Source organism: Hypomesus transpacificus, unplaced genomic scaffold, assembly GCF_021917145.1.
Source record: "Hypomesus transpacificus isolate Combined female unplaced genomic scaffold, fHypTra1 scaffold_100, whole genome shotgun sequence".
Lineage (NCBI taxonomy): Eukaryota > Metazoa > Chordata > Actinopteri > Osmeriformes > Osmeridae > Hypomesus > Hypomesus transpacificus.
In genome coordinates, this window is record NW_025813695.1 from 382,921 (window position 1) to 406,565 (window position 23,645).

At 41.8% G+C, this 23,645-nt stretch overlaps 1 protein-coding gene across 5 annotated transcripts in view; it reads left to right on the forward strand.

The window, feature by feature from the left end:
- Nucleotides 1-23,645, forward strand: part of cdc14ab (cell division cycle 14Ab) — a 185,429-nt gene that overhangs the window by 32,286 nt on the left and 129,498 nt on the right. For 4 of the 5 annotated variants that reach the window (XM_047050087.1, XM_047050086.1, XM_047050084.1 and 1 more), the window contains exon 2: nucleotides 13,187-13,277. In XM_047050087.1, the coding sequence (XP_046906043.1) occupies nucleotides 13,187-13,277 (91 nt within the window). Of the gene's footprint in view, nucleotides 1-12,575; nucleotides 12,618-13,186; nucleotides 13,278-23,645 lie in introns of those variants that run through there. The other variant, XM_047050088.1, reaches the window with a different exon arrangement.

A 23,645-nucleotide genomic window follows, 5' to 3' on the forward strand; every position in this document is an offset into this window, starting at 1 on the left:
AACAATGTAGAGATTTGTAGTGTCCCTGACGCACTGGGTACTCCGATAAGTAATTTACATTTATGCTTTTAGCAGACGCTTTTATCCAAAGCGACTTCCAAGAGAGAGCTTTACAAAAGAGCATAGGTCACTGATCATAACAACGAGGTAGTCCCAAACATTGCAAGCAGCCAAAACATGAAGCATACATTGTGAAAAACTAAACAAGTGCCAAAGGGGAAGACCCATAAGAGCATGCAGTTATACAAGTTACAAATTAAAACAACATGAACCACAAAAAAGTGCAGGACTGTACCTGTAGAAGAACAATCAATAGTAAAATATTTCACAGCGAGTACACGACTTTACTTTGTTATCCTATTCGTAATCCTATGGCCTGGGAATTTTAAGTGTGTCTAAATTAGCTTGCTACCTTCGTGTCTATCTGTGTGTATTTGCATAAACAAGGATCCTACATCTGTGTTGGATAGTCACAAAAATGCCTTATTAGGAAACAAATACTACTCATTCACACTTTAATTTACATACTAGACAGACAAGTGTTTTTACCAAAGCAAACAAAAATAGGTTACTGAACAACACTCATTTGTTGACAGTAACAGTCACCTACAATATCTAAGGTTGTACTTATGACAATAACAGAACAGTAACAATCACAATGCATGTATGCCTAAAGGCAAAAGATTTGTGTGGATTAGGGATTTCGGAAAATAAGATTATTGCGATTAATTTGACTAACATTTCAATTGCGATTTAATATGCGATTATTTCTTATTAATAAACATAGATATATACTACTAATCTCCAGTCAGCAACATAACACACAAAGTTCAGAAAAATTACGGGAAACATACCGCCTTTACCTCTTCGAAAATATTTAGGTAAATCAAAGCTAAACGTAGGCTAAAAACATGTGTTGCACTTCCTTAACTAAAGCTAGCTACCGTTTCGGAAAAATAACTTGTGCTGTGGGGACCGTCGGAAATATTTAGAACTCATGCATCTAAAGGTTAAATCTTAAAAGAAAAACTGTCTGAACATTTCTGATTCAGTCAGTAGCCTAACAGAAACAGTATGGCACTGACAGCCATAGTGATCCTTCTGTATGTGTATCACCTATCATCATATCTTTCATGATGAACGCTGTTACTGCTTGAGTAATTTTTTAGGGCCTAAATAGGTTGGTAGTGTTGCCCCGTGAGGTAGCAATGTTAGCCAGGCAGGTTTTGCACAATACTTGACACTGCGCAGCATCTTTTTTAAAGACAAAATTGGCAAAGTGTCTTTAGTGTCACTTTCTGTCAAGCCTGAGGCCATCGTACACGTCAAGGTAAAGTGTAACATGCAAAGTTGATCCTTCGTCTGTAAACTGCATTACTCTTGCGTGTCACATGACCAAAATAAAATCGCAGCCTTTGCGATTACAAAATCTTGTTTTGTCACATTGCAATATTATCGCAAATGCAATTAATCGTTCAGCTCTAGTATGGACTGATTGTAGACATTAAGCAAACTCAGCAGATGACTTAGAGTTCATTTGTAGAGCTCAAAAATACAAATCTTAACTTGAACTTCATTTGTAAGACGTAGGAGTGGATCAAAACTCATCACGGGGCTCTTAAAATGTTGGTCGCATTACAAGCACAAAACGTAAATGTACATGTACATGTGGCCTATCCCAGAGCCATATAAAAAGAGAGTTGCGACATGCTTTGGTCTTGCCGACAAATGATCACGTGGTTCAAGTAGCTCCATTAAAAACCCACAGCTGTCAACCTGTTTGAATGGTTTTCGACGGGCCAGACAGCAGCACAATCTCGATTTACTGACATTATTGGTATATTAACACATATCAATTGGTTACTGGTGTTTTGCATCATGTATATGTCTGATACTTGATTAACATTTATGTATTACAATAACCTATAACACTAGGCAACAATATTGTGAAGCAGTGCTAGAAATGGCTATGCTAGCTACCGTACTGTGACCTAATGAGGACTATTGTTCGACAGAACATTTAACTTTCGACTGTTGGAGTAAATGGGACTTGTTAAGCACGCTTTTTATTCATCAGCCCACTTACAATTTTCCACGTTAACATTTAGATTTGTAGTACTTGATGCAAGTTGAATCTAATCTAGATAACAATCACACCATCAACTGCTCAATTTAAGACAAGAAAGGAGTTTGGTAAATAGAACAGAATATACAAGTCAACCAATTGCATTCAATAAAACATTTTTATTATACAATATTTCCAGTGATAGGGTCAAGTTTGTTTTTAGTGAGTGGACCTGAAATTCCTGCCGAGCGTTGAGCTAGCTGGAAGATATGGGACCCTAAAATCTGCAATTCATTGTTGCTAGCTCTAATCAGATGTACTTACTAGGCTAATAAGAGAAGAATAACTTTTTATGCCAACAAACACCAATAACTAGAACTAATTTCACAACCAGAAGTCCGTTGGTTTATAGTCTGATACACATGCTTTCCAGCTAGCTACAGTAAAAGTGTTGCTTGGTAGCAATATTTAGATTGGTAGCAATATTTTGAGAAAGATCAAAGACACTATGAGGTGACTTTTATAGATTAAGGGAGCAGGTTGATAGAGATTTGGGCTCAGTACAGAGACATTATTCTCCCAGGCATACAGAAGTTGATCACTTTGATCAGTGCAGTAAGGCATCTTATTGATAGTGTTCAGCCAAGTACAAAACAAGAGTACTTTATTGTATTGATTAGGTTGAGCTGAAAAAGTAGGCAGTGTCTTAAGTGTCTCTTTCCTCCTACAAACAAGCTCTAGTTATAGATAGTATCCTACTTGTGCTTTCCAATCATTGTCTAGGTCTGATGGCCATACCAAGCTTGAAAAGCATCAATCCATCTAGTTGTTGTTTTATAGTTCTGTGGGAAGCCTTTAAAAAAGAAAACTAGTTACTAGGGCTGGGCGATAAATCGATACAAATAATTTATCGAGGTAATGACTTCCCTCAATAAAGATATCTTAACATTAATTAATTTTCAATAATATCGATAATATCAATAGAGAATCATTAGGAGCAGCATTCCATTTAATTTCTGTGGTGCAGCAGGAAGTTGCGGAGAAATGGTAGCCTACGCTCACAAAGATATACTGAGCACCTCGAGTGGAGTAACTAATGTTAACCGCGGAAAATAAGTCTTATTGCCGAAAACAGTGGCAGCGTAGCCATGGAGAAGATATTATTGATAAAAAGGGTTTGTCTTCTTCAGTTATTTGGAAGTGGTTTGGCTTTTTGAAATCCGACAAAGAGTAGAGCAATGTTCGGTGCAAATTGTGTAGTAAACAAATAGGTGGCTACCAAGTCTGGTAATACGACAAACCTTTTTTACCACTCAAAGCAAAATCACTCGTTGGAACATGCATAAAGTGTGAGTTTGCACCAAAGTATCGATAAAAAGCAAGGTTTTAAAAAGCTCAAGTTACTTGACCCCAGGTCGCAAACATTTCTCTCACACCGCGCTGCCTAAACTTTATGCCGAGTGTAGGGAAAAAGTTGAGGGAGAGACTCATTTTGCTACTACTACGGATCTCTAGTTTATCGTCTTAATTAGCGTTATCGAATGGAAATATAAATATTGATATCGATTATTTTTTACCCATATCGCCCAGAACTACTAGTCACTGTCAAGTTGACGTTCTTCTTCACGGTTTCCGCGGATCCTTGCAAAGTTTTAAGTCTAAAATCAAATACCGTATTAAATTCAATTAAACGCTGCAGTGTTTATTACACAATGTTAATTTTTGGTGCAGCGTTTATTCAAGGGCGGCATTTAATTAGCAAGAGAGATTTAGTGAATTGTAGCTGCAGTGCGGCCATAGACAAACAAAGAATAGACAAGGTCAAACACAAAACCTAGTGTAAAATTGAAGCTGCGCATTGAGTCGGGAGTACAAGTGCGAACCATTTACAAGGTTTTTCCAAAGACGTACCGTGGGTAGTACTTTAACTGTCTCAAATACAAGTGTTCTACATTGTGTTGAAATCTGAAGCAGCATGTCGAAACGTTCTTACACTTTAGCTTTCAAACAGAAAGCTGTGCAGAAAGCATGCACTCCTCATGTAAGAACAGATCTGTAGCACTCAAACTTGGGGGTTGATGAAAGGCAAATTCGTTTTTTAAATCTTATATTGTACACTGATGATTTACTTGTGTAATAAATAGTGTTTTAATTTAACCAATTAAATAACAGTTTTCTGTATTTTTGGTGCAGAGTTTATTTAAGGGCGGTATTTGAGGGCGGCGTTTAATCGAAAAAATACGGTAATCCGAATTTTAGGCCTTAAAATTTTGTTTATGACTGGCCTTAAAATTGTATTGGATTATATGTGACTTTTATAAAGTTTTAAAGGTCCCATGACATGAAAACTTCACTTAAAGGGGCGATTGATTGCAAAACCGATTTTACCTTGTCATAGTTGAATAACGACAGTTCGGTGGGTAAAATGAACATACAGTGAATATCAAAGTCCATTGACACCTCTTTCCTATGCATATCTCAAAAAGAAAAAATGTGGCTGTAAAACGCTAGCTTTTCAACAAAGCCACCGGAGTGACGTAGGACGGGGGACAGCCCTTTTTGGCTCTGGTCTGTATCTTTGTCACGCCCCAAAATTTACATCCAGAGCAGCCCGAATAGCGTCTATCTCCGATACTAGTTTAGCTGTGTGCTGCTCTGTGTAGGCTACTTATAAGGAATTACAAAGAAGGACGTGTTTATTATAACAAGGATAATGAAAATGGACCATGGTCGTAAATGCTGTGTTGCTGTGTACAGGGAAGGCTAACACTCACAGTCTTCCCAAGGAGCCAAACATTCGACAGGCATGGCTGCTGTTTTTCTATGAGAAGATCCCGGCGAAGTTCGACACTCAATCATTAATTTGCTCTGAACATTTCACCCAAGACAGTTTTGACAACCTTGGACAATTTCAAGCAGGATTTGCTAGGAAGCTGAACCTGGAAAGAGGTGCTGTTCCGACCGTATGCTCATTGCAACCGCAAGCTGTAAGGACAGTATGATTTTGTGCTAACAGTTATAAAAAATGCTATCGTGTCCTGTAAATAGGATAGGTAGAATGCTAATTACGTTTCTAAACACATCAAATGACTCTAGCTGGACTAGCTGTTGTCGGCATTAGAAAAATAGCCAGAAAACGAAAAGCAGTCTGGCTTATTGCTTACGCCTCTCTATATAATCTATTTGAAAGAACTGTAGAAAGGCAGGTGCTAGATATAGGATACGTTAGCATTGCTAGTAACTGTTACCGACAAAATCATACTACAGTTTGCGGTTGTGATGAACGTAAGGTCGGAAAGCTCCTCTTTACATTAACAGCTTCATAGCAAATCCTGCTTTACATTGTCCCAGGTTTTCAAAACCGTCCTTGGTGAAATGGTTCGCGCAAATGTGTCGAGGGTCAAACTAAACAGGGATATTCTACGCTACGGTATAGACAAACATCAGCCATGCCCGTCTAGTCAATGTCAGCTAGACTCTATCACCTGCTTTTTATTAACGCTGATTTGCAGGGAATGCAAGAACAGCTAGGTAGCGAAAACACCTTGACTGTAGGCATGTAAACTAGTTTAGCTTGCTAAGGCAAGAGCATAGGTAGAATGTGTGATAATTTAGCCTAATGTATTGGCAATGGGGGGGAAATGTTGTTTTATGTTCCTGACTGTGTTTCATTCAAATAAATAACCCGTGTTATGTAAATATACAATTCACAATGCATGTTTGTCCAGAGCTTTGTCAGGTTTTTTTTCAGCAAGATATCTAGAGCTAGCTAACTGAAGCCGAGTTGAATCACGATATGGTTTGGATGCTAAGCTGTAGCCTAACGTTCTACCCACTTAAGTCGATCCAGTTTGCTTCAACAACAGAAGTGGAAACAAGTAATGTTATCATTTCAAATGATATGTAGTCAATCTGTTGAAAACAGTGTTGTGTAGACACAATAGATTTATTTGCTTATAGATTTAAAGTCTCCACCTTTAGTGTTTCAATGAGTGCTGCTGTTGGCCGTGTTGCGTTTTTGCTCCCCAGCTTCACTCGTTGAAAACCAACCAATCAGCGCGCAGCTTATCTAAATATTAATGAGCATACCATAAAAGGAGAAAAGATAGTGTTTTTTCCCGGGAACATTTCAGAGGATCTATCAGGGGGCGTAGAACAGCACCCGGGCCATTTTCAACCCAACCAATGTTACATACCCTATTCGGAGACCTTAAGGAACAGTGTGAAATTCCCCAAAAACCCAGTCAATCGCCCCTTTAAAGAGGTTATTTAACATTAATATGAGTTCCCCTAGCCTGCCTTTGGTCCCTAGTGGGTAGAAATGTAAATTGGTGTAAACCAAGCCCTGGGTATTGTTCGCCTTTGACAAAATGAGAACTCAAACGCTCGGTTTTGAAAATCCCCCTATTGTGACGTCACAATAGGGAAAAAAGCATCCAAAGGCCGTGTTCACGCTTGACTTTTTTTTTGTAAGCACTGCCTTGAGCGCCTTTTGAGCACCTTTTCAGAAAAGTGCTGGGTGACGTCAAGCGCCTTTCTGACGAGAATTTTTGTAACCTGAACGGAAATCATACATGCTAGCGAAGTATTATTATTCAGGGTGGCTTCCAGTGCGCCTAAGAGATGGCCGCACTGAAAAGAGCTCTGCAAAAACCTAGCTTTTTGTTCGTCTTTTTAGTGTTCGTTACTTGTTTTGTCAATGTTATATTGTCGTTTATTCAGTACGACCGGCAGACACTTCTGGACATTAAGTTGTCACTTGGCAAGGATTATTTTACGAACTTTAATTCCACTTTTCGGAGTGCGAGCTCGGACTGCAGCTGGGACTTAGTTGTTCCGCCGCTCAGACGGAGGAAGAAGAAACGAGGCCGGCATGCTGGAGTTCTTGTTCGGACTCGAACTCGGAAACGGTGCTTCAAACCTGCTTTACCAACCATCTTACTAGCTAACGTTCAGTCCATCGACAACAAAATGGATGAACTTAACGCTCGTGTCAAATTCCAACGGGACATCAGGAACTGCTGTGTACTGGCGTTCGTCGAGACCTGGCTGTCTCCGGAGATCTCGAACGTAGCGGGTACACCGTTGGAATTCACCATATACCACCAGGACAGAACAGTTGACTCAGGGAAGTGCAGGGGCGGAGGGGTCTGTGTTATGGTTAACTCTCTGTGGGCTACGGATGTAGCGGTATTAGCATCTCACTGCTCTCTGGTCCTTGAGCTGCTAACTGTAAAAATCAGACCCTTCTATCTACCTCGGGAATTCACTGCGGTCGTCATGAGTGCAGTCTACATCCCCCCCAGGTAGACAAGGCCGCTGCTTTGGATGAACTGTATGGGATTATCAATGGTCTGGAAAATGTGCACCCAGAGGCAGCCTTCATTGTTGTTGGTGATTTCAACAGAGCTAACATGAAGAAAGTCCTGCCCAAGTACTATCAGCATATTGACTTCTTCACACGGTCTAACCTTGTGTTGTTCTGTGTACCTGACAAGAAAAGACTTGAACTTGAACACGTGGAGACCAGATCCTTGACCATTGTTGTAATACATTCAAGGGCAGTTACAAACCCCTCCCCCGCCCTGCCTTTGGGAAGGCTGATCACACCTCCATTCTTCTCCTCCCCGCATATGAACAAAAGCTTAAACAGGTCAGACCGGTTGAGAGGTCAGTTCACATATGGAGTGACGAGTGTGTGACAACCCTCCAGGACTGCTTTGACACCACTGACTGGCTAATGTTCAGGGAGGCAGCTGATGGGGACATTAACGAATACTCAGACACTGTCTCCAGTTACATCCAGCACTGCATTGATGACGTTGTCCCCAAGAAGGTTGTCCGGTCTTTCCCAAATCAGAAGCCCTGGGTTGATGCCGCGGTCCAGGCCAAGCTGAGAGCCCGCACTGTCGCCTTTAACTCTGGGGACCCTGATGAGTACAGGAAGGCCAGATACGACCTTCTGAAGGCCATCAAAACAGCGAAAAGGGCTTTCAGGACCAAGGTGGAGTCCAGCTACCATGGCTCTGACCCCAGGCGCATGTGGGACTACAAAGGGAGAGGCTACAATGAGACCCAGTCCTCTGTCCTACTGCCAGACGAGCTGAACTCCTTCTACGCTCGCTTTGAGAGGGACAGTGACCCCCCTGCAGTGGAGCTACCTGAAGGCCAAGCCAGTGGTGTGCCTACACTAACTGTAGCTGAGGTGAGGCTGTGCCTTAAGAAGATCAACCCTCGCAAGGCACCTGGCCCAGACGGCATATCAGGTAGGGCCCTCAGGGGCTGTGGTACCAGCTGGCAGGGGTCTTCAGCGACATCTTCAACCTCTCCCTTAACCTGTCTGTACTCCCCACCTGCTTCAAGAGGACCCCCATTATCCCTGTGCCCAAGAACACCAAGGTCACATGTCTGAACGACTATCGCCCAATAGCACTGACCTCTGTCATCATGAAGTGCTTCGAGCGGCTAGTCAAATCATTAATCTGCTCCTCGCTGCCCCCCACACTGGACCCTATGCAGTTTGCATACCGGTCCAACAGGTCTACAGACGATGCCATCGCTCTGACTATGCACACCGCTCTCTCCCACCTGGACAAGGGGAATACATATGTGAGGATGCTGTTTATTGACTACAGCTCTGCATTCAACACCATCATCCCCTCCAGACTGGTCTCCAAGCTTGTGGACCTGGGACTAAGCACCTCCCTCTGCAAGTGGATCTTCCACTTCCTGACGGGGAGGCCACAGGTGGTGAGAATCGGTGACCGCACCTCATCCATACTGATCACCAATACAGGCACCCCCCAGGGCTGTGTGCTCAGCCCTCTCCTGTTCTCCTTGTTCACCCACGACTGTGCGGCAGCGCACAGCTCCAACCTCCTTGTTAAGTTTGCTGACGACACAACCATCGTGGGCCTCATCTCTGACAGTGACGAGTCAGCCTACAGAGAGGAGGTTGACACCCTGACATCATGGTGTCAGGACAATAACCTCTCTCTTAACATCAGCAAGACCAAGGAGATGATTGTGGACTATAGGAGGCGGCAGGAGGAGGAGCATGCACTCATCCCTACTCATCAATGGATCGGAAGTGGAGAAGGTCAGCTGCTTCAAGTTCCTCGGGTGAACATCAGCAATGACCTCACTTGGTCTGTTCACACGGACAAGGTGGTCAAAGCGGCCCTTAAGCGCCTCTTCTTCCTGAGGAGACTGAAGAAGTTTGGTATGGACTCAGTCATCCTCACTAACTTTTACAGATGCACTATCGAGAGCATTCTGACTGGTTGTATTACAGTGTGGAATGGGAGCTGCACAGACCGGGACCGCAAGGCCGTTCTGCTGAGTTCATCATCGGCAGGAAGCTCCCAGCCCTACAGGACACCTACCACACACGTTGCCTAAGGAAAGCCGGCAGGATTCTAAGAGACTGTTCCCACCCATCCTTCAGTCTCTTTACCCCGTTGCCTTCTGGCAGGCGTTACCACAGCATCCGGTCACGCACACGCAGACTGGACAACAGTTTCTACCCAAGGGCCATCAGGCTTCTGAATGGACATTGATTTTCTGCACACTAGTCACTTATACACTGTCACTTTCAGCTACTGGTTGCTCTATCAGTAACTTTGCAGTACTGTACCTCACTGTACCTCGTCAACAGGCTCCTGTATGGTCATTGACATAGTCACTGATCTGCAAAATTGCACTATTGTACTGTACTCCACTCAGGTTAGAATAGGTTATAGGGTTGAAACACGTTTTTTGTGCATTTAGGGTTCGTATAGTGTACTATCTATTAGTATTATTTGTTATCTGTAATTTAGGAAGTTTTAGTATTAGGGTTAGTATAGTCGATATTTATTGCTATCTGTATATTTAGGAAGTTTCACTTATTTAAACTCAGCATTGATGTAAATTGTGTTCCGTGTACTTATATGTTACGTTATGCCAGGTGCTTGCGTTGTCTTGTCTTAAGAATTTCAGTGCTCAGTCTAACCTTGTGTTGTTCTGTGCACCTGACAAATAAAAGACTTGACTTGACTTGGATTAGTTATTTTCCGTTGGTTACTTATCGACAGCTAGCTACTATGGCCAATAAAATGCAATTACTTGCTTTTGCTTGGCGTTTGAGGAACCATAGGCTGGTAACTATGCTAAAGGTTACAAGGGAAGGTACACTCGTACCTACTCTCTCGGTCTTGACGTCACCCAGTGTTTTTCTGAAAAGTTGAGAAAATTGAACCCAAAAAGGCATCAGGCTCAGCGCTTTTTAGAAGTTTTTAAAACGCGTCCGCTTTTAAAAAAAAAAGGCCGCTTTTTTCCTTTTCCCATAGGGTTGCACTGAAGGCAGCGCTTTTTTCTGAAAAAAGAAGTTGTGTGAACACGGCCAAAAACATCATCTCATGGGATCTTTAAACTTCAGTGCTTTTTAATGTGTTTTGGGTATTTTTTGTTTTTACATTACAACAAAACGACACCCACATGAAAAAAAAAAAAAATTGCAAACTTCAGCCTTGTCAGAACTTATCGGAACACGCCAAAGTAGTGTGTTGCAATGTAGAGTGTGGGATAACATGGTGCCTCCTCTCATAAAAAAGCTACTACTAGAAGTAATGAGTTAAAATGTTTCTGTTAACGTTGCTTTAATCAAATATGGGTAAGTGCAAGTTCAACGAGATCTAACTAGAGAATAGTGCATTTAGTGCTTGGTTGAAGCCTGTTGAACATAACAAATTTGAAGCCCGCTGCACTTTGTGCAAGAAAACGCTCAGATTCGGTTATTTAGATATAAAAGCATAGCCTGGCTCTGCCCTCCTACGTACTTTCGCTCAATTTGGATTTTTCTTCTGTACTAGGTCTGGGATGTCGGTTCTGAAGTCGGTTTCCAGAAACACATTTTTTGCAGGTCCAATCAGCGAACAGAGGGAGTGGCTGAGAACGATGACGTTAATGTCGTGCACTTGTTATAGTAGTTCAGTAATGGCGGCGGAGAAAGATGCGAGCGAAACTATTCTGCGGTTGTGGCTACGCTGCCGAATATAGGTTAAAGCCGGAGCAAGAACATTCCTTGTTGAGTTTTTTTGGTGGCCATGATGTTGTGGCCCTCCTCCCCACGGGGTGAAGGGAAAAGTTTGATTTTCCGGCTATGGCAGCTAGCTCCGTTACAGTAGTGGTGAAGGAGTTGGCTAAGGCGAACGCTTGCGATTGGTTATGGCAAATCAGAGTGGCTCTGGGCGGATCCAATAGTTTTAAACTTCAACAGAGGACCCGCCTTCAAGGAAGTTAACGTTTGTCAATCGAGAGATCCCAGACCCTCTGTACAAATGAAATGTACGAGGGTCTGGTTAGGAACAGGCTAATAAAAGCATTAGAGTCGCATGGAAACTCAGAAAAACATAAAGCCTCTCTAAAAAGCGACCAGCAAACACCTGCAATCACCCAATTTTGTTCTGATACATTGGGAGCATTGACACCTACAACTCCGGTAAGCGAACTCCGGACAGCGTTAGGATCTAGCCAACATTAAAGCAGTGTTTAGTTGAGTGTGGGAAACTAAACCCATTTTAATTTGTAAACACACACACATTTCTGTCATTATTAGACAGATTTAAATTTTTCACTCACTAGTACACTGTAGCAAATTCCTGTGTCATTTGGGATAATGCCAAAAAAACATATATAATGTAAATTCTATGCAAATCTGTTTATTTAATATGAATTAACATATTTGGAAGTTAAAGGTTTGCCAATTTTTCATTTTTCCTGATTAAGGTTAAAACTGACTTTTGTCATACCTTTGGTCATATTGGATAAGTTATTTTCTGTTAGACAATGATGTCATTTGTTATCTTGTTCGTTTTATAACGTTTTTAGCTTATTTTGGGATCATTTTCATTCTTGTTGTAAAATAAACACAAATTGACCAAATTATAATTACATTATTGTCTCATACTGTCATATTGAGGACTCCACCCCTTTCAGAAAAGGCGATCCCCTCCTGTGATATCACAATGCAGTTTTTTTTATTCAATGTTGAAAACTGTTTGTTTTTTTTATATATTATTATATATTATTTCATGGACCTGAAATGTTTTGGAAACATTTACATTTATGCATTTAGCAGACGCTTTTATCCAAAGTGACTTCAAAGAAAGAGTTTTACAAAAGTGCATAGGTCACTGATCATAACAACGAGATAGCCCCAAACATTGCGGGTAGCCAAACATGTAGCATACATTGTGAAACCAAATAAGCTACGTCCCCTCTACATTTCGTGCATGATGACAATAGGAGTACTGCGAATGTAAACGGCGCTATTGGCGCTATTGGCTCGCATTGTTTGTTTGTTTCTGCCGGGCTGGCTCCCAGCAGCGACAACTTATCGTCTTTTTCGACTTCCAGGTCACGACCTGGGAGGGAGGACGGCGGGATCTCAAATGCGCAAAGACGCAGAGTCCAGTTCATAGTCCAAATGTCCAAATTATCAACCGACTCGGATCGAGTTATCTCGGGGTGTCGATCGGATCGTAGTTGGACCGCAATTATTCGAACAAAGGTGTTTACAAGAAACTGATCATTCTATTTCAGTCCAAATAAGCCATTAATTCGAATCCATGTAAACGCAGTGACTGTGATTGTTTTGTACTTGGGCACAGGATGTGTACACTAGAGCTTTGTATTTTTTACCATGAACTCGTTTGTTTTCATTCATCTACAGGGCAATTGCGACCATTTTTGTTGCATATGCCCCCGAAAGCGCTGCCAAAGAGCTATTTTGTCTAGTGACAAGCTAACTAGCGCACAAAATCTATAATATTAAAATTGTAGTTGTGGTGCTCCATTATATTCGGTGGGTGCTCCAAATTGTTTGTGTTAATGAAGGCAAAAATTGTTATTAATTAACTAAATCTGAGCTCTAACTGTGGTACAGGTCTCCAATTTCATTATTTAAGGTAAACTGCATGGCAAAGGCACCTTTTTAAGGGTCTGTTGACTTTCTTTTTAAATAAGTCAAAATGCCTATCCCTAGGTGGTTAACAAAAAATAAATGTTCTGTAAGACAATTATCACAGACTTTCATTGATGTATTTTTATTTATTTGTATGTATTTATACTTTTTTACAGAACGACTGTATTTTGCTACACTGAGAAGCAAGCCCAAAAGCACAACAAACACGCACTATTTTTGCACGGATGACGAATTCATTTATGAAAAGTAAGTTTATTTTATATTCACTTATTGTGTTTCAATGTTGCTGTTTTTCGTAGCAACCAGGCATGCAAACTTGTCACCAAATCAAACCAAAATTGCAGTTTTGAATCAATCCGTGTTTCATTCAGATTTGAATTTTTCAATGGAGAATCTAAAACCAACAAACGAAATACATTAACAGGCCACGGGTCAAACTTGATTTAGACTATGCTTTCCACCTTGTCTTCCTTGACAGCTACACTTTTAGTTCCTCTAAACAAGATAAAACTCCATTATTCTTCCTAGAGGCTAGCAAAACTGAATCCAGCCAACAAGACAGTGTTCAGTTTTGCTAACAAGTGCAACACACAGAGGTCAATAACCAAAAAAGTTAATAACTTCCACGACACACAACAACATTCCCCCAAAAAATTGGTCCGTGGCCTGTTTTTGTGAGTTTTATTAGGGTTCCTCTGGTAGGATGGATCCTATGCCCATAGGTGGCATTATAAGCCATGCCCAAAGTCTACATGATTTCCCCTGCGCCCCATTACCCCAAAATGCCTGAAAATTGGTATACATGCCTTATTCTTTATGGGGAACAAAAAAGCCTCAAGGACCCATAAAGTCTGCCATGATAGATTTTGCTGTACTGTCCAAATTTGGTACAACCTTCAAAACCATTCTCCTAATGAACCATATTTCCAATCAACTTGAAATGTGTTACAGATGTGTAGAATACATGTCTTTATATAGTGTGAAATGGGATAAGAAATGCAATACAAAATGGCTGAAAGGGGTGTATTTATGTAAATGTCCACATTGCCTCAATATCTTTGTCAATAAATCAAATATAATTTTGACTGATAGTTTTCAAACCTAATGGGGTTCAAGAAGACATCATTCTGAATTACCTTGCGTAATGTTGCTATGTCAAAAGATCACTGAATTACAGTTGTTTAAACTTTGGCCGAATCTAACAATGCATGCTACAGGAGAAATGGCTTCCTTTTTTAAACAAATAGCTCAAAGGGCTGGTATGGTGTCCTACAAAGTGTACGGTCACAGGTTCAAATCCAGCCACAGTGTTTGGGCCTGTCATAATTTTGATTATCTGTTTAGTTAAACAGGATGACTTCATTCTGAAGTACCATAAGCAATTTCCCCTTGATATGTCAATAGATAGACTGAATTACAGCTGCTTAAACTTTGTCCCAAAGCCATTACTCTGCCTTTATTATTCATGTAAACTCAACTGTTGATGTGTAGCAGAGAGGATAAAGAGGCTGACTTGCAACCACATGCTTTTGAGTTTGAATCTCCATTCAGCCTGTTGTTGTTTGCCAAACATGAAGTAATGTTGGTCTATTATTGTCGAACTCTTGATCTTCTACAATGTACATTTTTATAATATTTTACGGAGAAACCTGCATCGCTGCTTGCAGCTATATTTTTACTTTAGTTTTTTGGACATAAGCATAAAATGGAAAGTACAAAAAACAAAACGTAATTGTGAAAATGCTAACAAATGTTTTTTTAATTTTCTGATTTAGGTTCAGTGTTTCCCACAAATTAGAAAACAAGTAGTGGTGTGTGTGTGTGTGGGGGGGGGTGTCGCCCCGTGTCTGACCAGGTAGTGGTGGTGGGGGGGTTCAAAATATTTCCTTTGTTAATAATTCGTTTCACAGAACTTTATTATATTAAATATTAATAAAAAATGATTCACACCTTCACAAAATCCACACGCCGAACCTAAAATCCACACATTTAACACCTTATACAAAATTCACAACCCATTCAAATGTCTTTATCTCTACAAAAATCTACAATCTGTACCAAAAATCTACATATCTAACACCCATAAGAGAGCGAGACATGGTCCTCATCCTCAACACGTACCTTTTTCAGTCGTGGAAAATACTTTTCAATACTCATCTGGATTGAAGCAGCAAACATTCAGTGTAAGAGTACAAAAATGAACTTCCTGTGACATCATGACCGAGGCAACAGCCTGATTCAGAAGCTCCTGGAGGAGAACTAAAAAAAAACGGGCAAAAATTTAATTACACTTTTGTTTCCCATCTGAACTAATCACAATAATTATCCGTGATGACTAGTCTTCGAAGAGAGCTCCCGTGCGCCTAAGAGATGGCCGCGTCGACGAGCTCCGCTAAAACCCAGCTTTTTGTTTGTCCTTTTAGTGTTCGTTACTTGTTTTGTCAATGTTATATTGTTATCTATTCAGTACGACCGGCAGACACTTCTGGACATTAAGTTGTCACTTGGCAAGGATTATTTTACGAACTTTAATTCCACTTTTCAGAGTGCGAGCTCGGACTGCAGCTGGTCCTTTGTTGTTTCGCCGCTCTGTTTACCCGCAAGATGGAGAAAGAAGAAACGTGGCTGGCGTGCTGGAGTCCTTGTTCGAACTCTGAAACGGTGCTTCAAACCTGCTCTTCCAACCATCTTACTAGCTAACGTTCAGTCCATCGACAACAAAATGGATGAACTTAACGCTTGTGTCAAATTCCAACGGGATATTAGGAACTGCTGTGTACTGGCGTTCGTCGAGACATGGCTGTCTCCGGAGATCTCCGACGCAGCAGTTACCCCGTTGGGATTCACCATATACCGCCGGGAAAGAACAGCTGATTCAGGGAAGTGCAGGGGCGGGTTATGGTTATGGAGGGTCTGTGTTATGGTTAACTCTCTCTGGGCTACGGATGTAGCGGTATTAGCATCTCACTGCTCTCCGGTCCTTGAGCTGCTAACTGTAAAAATCAAACCCTTCTATCTACCTTGGGAATTCACTGCGGTCGTCATGAGTGCAGTCTACATCCCCCCCAGGTAGACAAGGCCGCTGCCTTGGATGAACTGTATGGGATTATCAATGGTCTGGAAAATGTGCACCCAGAGGCAGCCTTCATTGTTGTTGGTGATTTCAACAGAGCTAACATGAAGAAAGTCCTGCCCAAGTACTATCAGCATATTGACTTCTTCACACGGTCTAACCTTGTGTTGTTCTGTGTACCTGACAAGAAAAGACTTGAACTTGAACACGTGGAGACCAGATCCTTGACCATTGTTGTAATACATTCAAGGGCAGTTACAAACCCCTCCCCCGCCCTGCTTTTGGGAAGGCTGATCACACCTCCATTCTTCTCCTCCCCGCATATGAACAAAAGCTTAAACAGGTCAGACCGGTTGAGAGGTCAGTTCACCTATGGAGTGACGAGTGTGTGGCGACCCTCCAGGACTGCTTTGACACCACTGACTGGCTGATGTTCAAGGAGGCAGCAGATGGGGACATTAACGAATACTCAGACAGTCTCCAGCTACATCCAGCACTGCATTGATGACGTCCCCAAGAAGGTTGTCCGGTCTTTCCCAAATCAGAAGCCCTGGGTTGATGTTGCGGTCCGGGCCAAGCTGAGAGCCCGCACTGTCGCCTTTAATTCTGGGGACCCTGATGAGTACAGGAAGGTCAGATACGACCTTCTGAAGGCCATCAAAGCAGCGAAAAGGGCTTACAGGACCAAGGTGGAGTCCAGCTACCATGGCTCTGACCCCAGGCGCATGTGGAGTGGACTTAAAGCCATTACAGACTACAAAAGGAGAGGCTACAATGAGACCCAGTCCTCTGTCCTACTGCCAGACGAGCTGAACTCCTTCTACGCTCGCTTTGAGAGGGACAGTGACCTGCAGTGGAGCTACCTGAAGGCCAAGCCAGTGGTATGCCTACAATAACTGTAGCCGAGGTGAGGCTATGCTTTAAGAAGATCAACCCTCGCAAGGCACCTGGCCCAGACGGCATATCAGGTAGGGCCCTTAGGGGCTGCGCTGACCAGCTGGCAGGGGTTTAACCCTAACCCTAACATCTTCAACCTCTCCCTTAACCTGTCTGTACTCCCCAGCTGCTTCAAGAGGACCACCATCATCCCTGTGCCCAAGAACACCAAGGTCACATGTCTGAACGACTATCGCCCAATAGCACTGACCTCTATCATCATGAAGTGCTTCGAGCGGCTAGTCAAATCATTAATCTGCTCCTCGCTGCCCCCCACACTGGACCCTATGCAGTTTGCATACCGGTCCAACAGGTCTACAGAGGATGCCATCGCTCTGACTATGCACACCGCTCTCTCCCACCTGGACAAGGGGAATACATATGTGAGGATGCTGTTCATTGACTACAGCTCTGCATTCAACACCATCATCCCCTCCAGACTGGTCTCCAAGCTTGTGGACCTGGGACTAAGCACCTCCCTCTGCAAGTGGATCTTCCACTTCCTGACGCGGAGGCCACAGGTGGTGAGAATCGGTGACCGCACCTCATCTGTACTGATCACCAAAACAGGCACCCCCCAGGGCTGTGTGCTCAGCCCTCTCCTGTTCTCCTTGTTCACCCACGACTGTGCGGCTAGGCACAGCTCCAACCTCCTCGTTAAGTTTGCAGATGACACAACCATCGTGGGCCTCATCTCTGACAGTGACGAGTCAGCCTACAGAGAGGAGGTTGACACCCTGACATCATGGTGTCAGGACAACAACCTCTCTCTTAACATCAGCAAGACCAAGGAGATGATTGTGGACTATAGGAGGCGGCAGGAGGAGGGGCATGCACCCCTACTCATCAATGGATCAGAAGTGGAGAAGGTCAGCTGCTTCAAGTTCCTCGGGGTGAACATCAGCAATGACCTCACCTGGTCTGTTCACACGGACAAGGTGGTCAAAGCGGCCCGTAAGCGCCTCTTCTTCCTGAGGAGACTGAAGAAGTTTGGTATGGACTCAGTCATCATCACTAACTTTTACAGATGCACTACAGAGAGCATTCTGTCTGGTTGTATCACAGTGTGGTATGGGAGCTGCACATCGGCAGGAAGCTCCCAGCCCTACAAGACACCTACCACACACATTGCCTAAGGAAAGCCAGCAGGATTCCAAGAGACTGTTCCCACCCATCCTTCAGTCTCTTTATCCCGTTGCCTTCTGGCAGGCGTTACCGCAGCATCCGGTCGCTCACACGCAGACTGGACAACAGCTTCTACCCAAGGGTCATCAGGCTTCTCAATGGACACTGAAATGGACATTGTTTTACTGCACACTAGTCACTTATAGACTGTCACTTTCACCTACTGGTTGCTCTTTCAGTAACATTGCACTACTGTACCTCACTGTACCTCGCCACCAGGCTCCTGTTTGGTCATTGACATAGTAACTGATCTGCAAATTTGCACCATTGCACTGTACTCCACTTAGGTTAGAATAGGTTATAGGGTTGAAACAAGTTTTTTGTGCATTAGGGTTAGTATAGCGTACTATTTATTGTTATCTGTAATTTAGGAAGTTTTAGTGTTAGGGTTAGTATAGTCGTTTATTTATTGCTATCTGTATATTTAGGAAGTTTCACTTATCTAAGCTCAGCATAGATGTAAATTTGTTCCGTGTACTTATATGTTATGGTATGCCAGGTGCTTGTGTTGTCTTGTCTTAAGAATTTCAGTGCCCAGTCTAACCTTGTGTTGTTCTGTGCACCTGACAAATAAAAGACTTGAACTTGAACTTGAGAGAACTAAAAGAAGAACAACAAAATTCCAAAACCCTACAATGACCAACAAAGTCAAAGTGACTCAGGCAAGGACGAGAACATGGCGGCTGTGCTAGGCAAAATGTGTGGATCTGGAGTCCAGAGTTAGACACAACAATCTCCGTGTATACGGAGTAACAAAAGATAACTAAAACAATGATATGCTGAGCTACATAAGCAATCTCATCCGAACATCACTGACATTACCAGAAGACCTGAATTTAAATATAGTGAGAGCACACCGATCTCTGACCATGAAACCGACAGACCCAGGGAGCCCTCCGAGGTCGATCATCGTCAGATTCCTCGACTTCAGAACTAAGGAATTGGTAATTCAAGAAGCATGGAAACCCTGAGGAGTGATATATAAAGGGCAGAAGATCTTCTTTGACCAAGACTACACGTCTGACATCCAGAAGAAACGCAAGCAAGTTAGGGAGGTGATAAAGCAACTTAAAGAAAAGAACATAAAAGCTCAATCGCCGTTCCCTGCCAAGCTGAAAATTCACCTGAAGACGGGAGCTAAGACCTTCATGACACTGCCGGATGCGGCACCAACACGTCACGCGATCGGTATCCATGTACATCTTGAAGATTGTGAGACGCTCAGGAGGTAACTTTTACGGAATAGCTGGACTGAGACTTCAACATCAAACAGAGCGAACGTGATGTCCAATGCAGACCTGAAAAGCTTCCTTCACGGCGATAACGAAGGAACAAGTAAAAACACTGGGCTGTGAGTAGACTTTGAGGGGAAATTAGGATTCAGTTTATTGGTAAGATTAATATTTTCTGGCTAGTTTTATCATAGAAAGTTTATTAATATTATGTAAAAAAAAAACAGTTTCTCCTCAACCGAGGAGCTTTTCTTTTTTGTTTCTTTACGCTCCACTTCGACGAGCACCACAGGCTATAGTAAAGACATCGGACTTGCGTGTAGCCTAGACGCACTGAGTGCACACCCCCGGAGAGACCTGTCACAACTCTCCGTCCTTGTTGAGACTGATTTTATGTTTGTTAGATCAGTCGGGTTTTTGGAAATCTGCTTCTTCCTTGTTCTGATTGTGTGTTCTTGTTTTCCACAACAGTGGGTGTTACATGTGTATTTTATAACTATGCAGTCACATAAGATTATTTTTGAATACGGGTGTATCTCTGGAAAATATATGTTAACTTTTAAAGACAGAATGAAGGGGTACTGTTATCCACATGGATAAACTGACCATAGTGAGTTACAATGTCCATGCACTAAACCATCCTATAAAAAGGAAAAAAATATTCTATCAGTTAAAGAAAATGCAATGTTCAATTGCATTGCTACAAGAAACTCACTTATCTGAGAAAGAACACCTAAAATTAAAGAGGGAATGGGTAAATTTAGTGTATAGTGCCTCAAATGGGAAAAAAAGAGGGGTGGCGATTTTAATTAGTAAAACTCTGGCATTTAGTGCAGAGAAGGTGGTGCAGGATAAATCAAGAAGATATGTCATGGTGGTTGGAAGTGTTGGAGGAACTGAGATTTCCATTTTGAATGTATATGCTCCAAATGAATACGATCCAGGTTTTTTCAAAGAAATTGCGAACATCATTGCAGAAAATTGTAAAGGTATGCTAGTAATTGGAGGGGACTTCAATGCAGTTCAAGATGGGAAAAAAGACAGGAACCTTATAGAAAAAGTCCAAAAACACATACACTGAATAATTTCATCTCTAAACTGAGACTCGTAGACCCATGGAGAACTAAAAACCCTAAAGGGAAAGATTTCAGTTTTTTCTCTAATGTACACAACAGTTATTCAAGGATTGATTTATTCTGCCTTCCTCAACAATACATGTACAAAGTAATAGAATGTCAGAGTGATCATGCCCCAATCATACTGAAAATAGACCTGGGCAGGTACTCTTTTTTCAGATATTGGAGGTTTAATGTATCTCTACTGAACAACACAGAAACAGTAGAGAATTTGAGACAACAATTAAAAGAATACTTTGAGATAAATGATAATGGAGAAGTTAACCCGTCAATTTTATGGGAGGGAGCAAAAGCAGTTATAAGAGGGAAAGTCATACAGATATCATCACAACTGAAGAGGAGGAGACTGGAAGAACAGCTGAGCCTAGAAAACAAGATAAAGCACCTAGAAATACAACACAAAGATAATAGATCATCACTGCCACTGAACTTAAGGAGGCCAGAAAATCTTTGGATAAGCTTTTATCATATAAAGCAGAGGGAGCTGTACGATTCTCCAGACAGATATACTCTGAGATGGGCAACAGAGCCAGCCGCCTCCTAGCTTTCCAACTTCGCAAGGCTCAGGCCAACCGAACTGTCTCTAAGGTTGTTCATCCAACAGTGGCAAGAACAGTATCTCATCCCAAGGAGGTGGCAGATGCATTTGCATCATTTTACCAAAATCTGTACAAAAAACCCAAATTACAAACAACAACAGACAATACTAACACCTTCCTAGCTAATTTAAACCTCCCTGAATTGTCAGGAGAAGTATCACTAGCATGCTAACATCGATTTCAGAAATAGAAAAAAAGAAATAGAAATAAGAGATGCAGTAAAAAGATTGAAAAATAATAGTTCGCCAGGGGTGGATGGTTTTTCTGGAGAATTCTATAAATGCTTTGTAAATGATTCGGTGCCGATCCTAACCAGGGTGTTTAGATACGCTCTCTCCAAAAATGACCCCCTTGAGACATGGTCACGGGCCATTATATCTGTGATTCATAAAGAAGGAAAGGACCCAACACTCTGCGAAGGATATAGACCCATTAGCCTGATATGCAAAGAATAGAAATTATTGACAAGTATTTTAGCACGAAGAATCCAAAAACATATTACAACGCTGATTAACCCGGATCAAACAGGATTCATTCCCAGCAGACAGGGTGCTAACAATATAAGAATAACCCTTAACATTATTTACCTGTTCTAAGAAAAATAAGCAGACATCAATGCTCAAAAGTTTTGATGCACAGAAAGCGTTCGATACGGTGAACTGGGACTTCTTGTACAAAACACTATCGGCAATGGAATTTTACCCAGAGTTCGTAAATTGGGTCAGAGCCATATACAAAAATCCGAAATCGCGTGTCAGAGTTAATGGATGCTGTTCTGAGTTCTTCGAATTGCAGAGGGGGGGTGAGACAGGGAGACTGCCTCAGTCCCTTGCTCTTTGCTATAAATATTGAACCCTTGGCAGCAGCTATAAGACAGAACAAGGAAATAAAAGGTGTAAAAGACATGGGAAATAGAGAACATAAGATATCTCTCTATGCAGATGATATCCTGACTTACATAAGTGATCCAGTCATATCTGTTCCTGTGTTGATGGACACTTTAAAAGAATATGGAGAACTCTCTGGCTATCAGATCAATCAATCAAAAGGCAATGATGTTAGTTGGACCATGGCCTATACAACTAATCGGAAGGCTTAATGTTCACTGGTCACAGGGATTTAGATACCTGGGAATTATCATTACAACAGATTTATCAAAACTGTTCAAGATCAACTATGGAAAATTGATGGGCCACATAAAAGCAGACCTCACAAGATGGGATATCCTGCCACTCTCATTGATGGGGAGAAGAGAAACGATAAGAATGAACGTCCTGCCGAGATTGCTCTTTCTTTTTCAATCACTACCTATATATGTTCCTGCGGCCACTTTTACTGCACTGAACAAATGGTTATCCAAATGTATATGGCAAAGCAAACCTCCCAGACTTAAACTTAGAAGACTACTATGCCCAAAAGACAACGGAGGCTTGAACTTGCCAGACCTGAAAAAATACTACTGGGCAGCCCAATTAAGAGCAATGGTTGCTTGGGTATCCCAAGAAACAGACACTATATGGGTGGGAATGGAGGGAGTGAATGCCCAGATACACCACTGGACTCATTCCCTTTCCTGAATTTGGACCACTGTGGGAAGAAGAAGATTACCAACATATGGGTTAAAAATACTCAAAAAATATGGTCAGTTGTGAGAAAAAAATTAAAACTCCCCACGACTATATCCAGAGCTATAAGAATAGCAAACAATTCAGAATTTCTTCCTGCTAGACTAGACAGGTGTTTTAAAAGATGGAGGGAGAGGGGTATATTGGTACTGGACCAGCTGTTCGAAGGAAGTGTGTTGAAGTCATTTGAACAGCTTAAAGAGGAATATGAGTTACCAACCCAAGACTTTTACAGATATTTACAAATAAGACACTATTTACATACACACCAGGAATGGGAAAAGCTCTGCTCACCACCATCCAAAATAGAAAAGTTCTTCATATCGACAATTGAAACAACAGTGAAAGCAAGGTTCATATCACATCTATACAGGATATTGCAGGAAGAACTAAAGGATAATAATTTGGATATTAAAGAAAAATGGGAACTAGAGATGAACATGATAATCTCTGATGAACAATGGGAAAACTCATGTGAAAAGGGGCACAGAGTAACCAGTAGTCTTAACTGGAGGGAATTTGGATGGAAGATTAAAATGAGATACTTCAAACTCCACTTATAACATCTAAATGGAGCAATACCTCAGCACAATGTTGGAGGGGTTGTGGCAAGGTGGGACACCACACACATATATTTTGGGACTGTCCAAAGTTATCAGAATACTGGAAGAAGATACAAAGGGAAATAAAAACATGTTTATTTATTGACATACCATTAGAACCATCACACTTCATTTTAGGGATATTGCCTGATAACCTTGAAGAAAATTGCCAAACAAAACTTCTGAGAGCCCTTCTTCTAATAGCAAATAAGGTAATAACATCTTC